Source organism: Numida meleagris, chromosome 26 (genome assembly GCF_002078875.1).
Source record: "Numida meleagris isolate 19003 breed g44 Domestic line chromosome 26, NumMel1.0, whole genome shotgun sequence".
Classification (NCBI taxonomy): Eukaryota; Metazoa; Chordata; class Aves; order Galliformes; family Numididae; genus Numida; species Numida meleagris.
The window spans coordinates 3,584,988-3,588,150 of NC_034434.1; the positions used below are offsets into that span (position 1 = coordinate 3,584,988).

General features: G+C 66.0%; 1 protein-coding gene across 1 annotated transcript in view; it reads right to left on the reverse strand.

Moving 5' to 3' along the window:
• CACNB1 (calcium voltage-gated channel auxiliary subunit beta 1) overlaps positions 1–862 on the reverse strand; it is an 8,100-nt gene extending 7,238 nt beyond the window's left edge. Inside the window, exons 1-2 of the mRNA XM_021377638.1 lie at positions 844–862; positions 442–689 (exon numbers count right to left, since the gene is read on the reverse strand). Of these exons, the coding sequence (XP_021233313.1) occupies positions 442–689; positions 844–862 (267 nt within the window). The remainder of the gene's footprint in view (positions 1–441; positions 690–843) is intronic.

The window sequence follows — 3,163 nt, forward strand, 5'->3', positions numbered from 1 at the left end:
AGGGGGGACAGTGCCAAGCCAGCGGTGGGTGGATGGGGCTGGGGAGGGAGGGGGTGATGCCAGGTGGGCTGCACGCCCCCCCCCCCAGCACCAAGAGGGGCAGGAGACACTCCAGGACCCCAAAGGCTCCTGATATGGGGGGGTGGACACCCCCAGCCCCACCCTTGTGCAGGGGAGAGGGGGGACAGCAGGCACAGCCTCGGCTTGGTGACTCCTGGGCTCTGCTTCGATCGGGGGGGGGCACAGCTGGGTCTGGCTCAGATATTGCAATGGCTGTGCCCTCCCCCTCAGTGCTCAGCTGCAAACCAGGAACCCTTCACATGGCTCCCTGGGGCTGGAGGGCCACCAAGGAGGCAGTCCCCATTCAGCCTCACGGGATGCATGCCTTTGGAGGTGGGGAGGGGTCTGTGCCCCCCCCCATGAAGACCCTCCCATGCTCACCTGCCGGACGAAGCTGTTGGAGGTGGTGTCGGACGAGGTGCTGCCATCAGAGCGCTTGAAGCGGCTCTTGCGCTTGCTGTACTTGCCCTGCAGAGAGGGGTGACAGGTCGGTGGGGGGGCACTGTGGGCATCACTCCCCCCCCGGGATCCCCAGCGACATCGCGTCAGAACAGAGCACTCAGATCTGCCCCTGCTGCAGCCACCACCCAGCACCCCCAGACCGCCCCACACTCGGGGGGGGCAGGATGCTCAGGGTGGGGGGGGGGGAAGGCTGGGCCCGCAGCAGCAATGCCCCCCCCCCAGTCATCCTCATGCCACCCCCTCGCTGTCACATGCCCCAGCCCCACGCACACGCACGTGCAGGCTCCTTCAGCAAGAATGAGCCCCCCCCACTGCACCCACTTCCCACGGTGTCCCCCATAGGGGCTGACAGTGCCCCCATAAGGGTTGTGGGATATGGGGGGGGAACACCAGAGCATGCCAAGTGGGGGGTGCTGGGTGTGAACGGCTGGGCCACGCTCCCCCCCCTAGAAAGGACAGCTGGGCCCAGCTGCCACCGGTGGTCCCCGGTATTTTTAGGTCCTTGCCCCCCCCCGGCTCCATCTCTCTGAGCTGGAGGAGGTGAAGGCCCCGGGGTGGGGCAGCACCACGCTCCGAAGGGGGTGTGTGTGGAGGTAAATAACGTAGTATTTAAATTAAAATAAATAATTAAGTGGAGGCTGCCCCCTCCCCCCCGGCCCCTCCCCCCGGGGGCCGGGCCCTCCCGCATCACCACGTGGCTTCCTCCCGCAAACATTTTCACTCATTTTCCAGGTCGGTTTTATTTAGAGGCGGTGCCCGGCTGCCGAGAGGCGTCCGGTGACACTCCGGTGCCGCTCCGCCGCTTTGGGGGCCCCGCAGCCGGCGCCGCCGCCGCCCTCCCCGCTGCCTCCGCCCCGGCCGCTCCCACCGCGCTGCCGGGAGGGATGCGGGATGCTTCCCTCCCTCCTCTCCCCTCCTTCCTTCCTTCCTTGCCTCCCTCCCCGAGGGGTGGGCACCCCCAAAGCAGCCCCCGAAAGAGGGGGGAGAGACGAAGGAACTCCCCCCCCCAAAAAAAAAAAAATAGTTTATATATAAATATAAATACAGTGGGAGGGGACAGCTATGAGCAGCGTACAGCCTGCAGCCGGCTTGCTCGCTGCTGGGAGCTCCCCTAAAATAAAAAGAAAACAAATGGGGGTGGGGGGAGGGGGGGGGGCACAGCCCCTTCCCCAAAGTCTGAGGAACCCGGAGTTAAACCCAGCTTCCCCCCAACCCATCCCTGGGGGGTGGGGCTGCTGAGCGATCCGTGCCCCCCCCCCAGAGCCCACCCCCCCGCCGTGGGGTCCCCCCTCTGGCTCCCACATCGCACGGCAGCCGCCGGCTGTTGGAAAGTTCCGAATTCCTGGGGGTGCCCCCACCCTCCTCGCTCCGAGACAATGTGCCCAGGACAGCTGACGCCACGTTTTCCATTCTTAGACCCCATCCATCACCGTTAAGGTGCCGACGACGGCACCTGTGCAGCCGGATGGGTGGCAAAGCCCTGAATGCAAATCGGGCCCCCCCCTGCAGCCCCTCGAGCCGGGGGTGCAGCCCTGGGGGGGGGAAGGGGGGGATGCATCAGCTGGGAGCTGGGGGCGGCCACGCTGGGGACAGCGTGGGGGTGGTGGGGGCAGAGGACGAGCGCTGCGTTCCCCAGAGCTGCGTGGGAGCAGAACGCAAGCGCGGTGTCACTGCTGGAGCTGCAGTGCGGGAAGATGGGAACGGGGGCTGCCCGGCCCCCAGCGCTGCAACGCGAGGGTCTGAGCGCGGGGTGAGAGCGGTGCACTCAGCCCCGGCCCCATGGGAAGCGCGCAGCGCGGGGCAACGCTGCCGTGGGGCTCGGGAACGCACCCGCAGCTGGGAGGCGTGGGATCCGCGAGGTGTGGGCTCTGTTGGTACGGGACCAAGAGAGATGAGGGCTGTACAGACACAGGATCCGTGGGGTTGAAGCCTCCCCACCACCTGCCCCACACGAGGGCCCCAAAGCCTGAGGGACACGGATCCGTAGCTGAGGGTTCACAGAAAAAACCCCGGCGCCGTTCCAGGGCCGGTCATCAAACACTAGCCCCTCTCCTGCCTCAGGAGCCTCCAGATTTTTGACGTTTTGTTGTAGGAAAACGAGGAGTCGGGTTTTTAAACAGCAAAAGCCTGTGTTTACGCGTGTTTGTCTCTCAAAACGAACCCGAAATCTGCCGCCACCAGCTCCCTGTCACACAACATATGCTGCCTGCGTTCGGCCGCCAGAGCCACGCGAGGCGGCAGCAGGGGCTGGGCACGGAGCAGGCAGCTGCGAGGAGAGGGGCTGCCCGCACAGGGGCGGGGGCTCTGGCCGCTCTTGGGTCGGTGTAAGGCAGGATTCTGCTGGGCGGATTTTGCCCCGAAGCAGAACTCTGTTGTCACCGCAGGGTAATGCTGGGGGAGCCCTTCACGGGAGAGCACTCTCTGAGGTGTTTCTGAGGCCGTGACGGGGTGTACTGCTCGGTGCTTGGCCTCTCCTCAGAGGGCACAACCGGTGCCTGGCCTCCTGTAGGCGTCACAGCACCCCAGGCCTCCCACAGGCCTCACGACTCCCGCAGGCCTCGCATTGACCCCAGGCCTCGCAGCGGCTCGGAGCCCTCTAACCCCGGAGCCGTAACCCCGCCCTCCAGCCCCTCCCACCCCC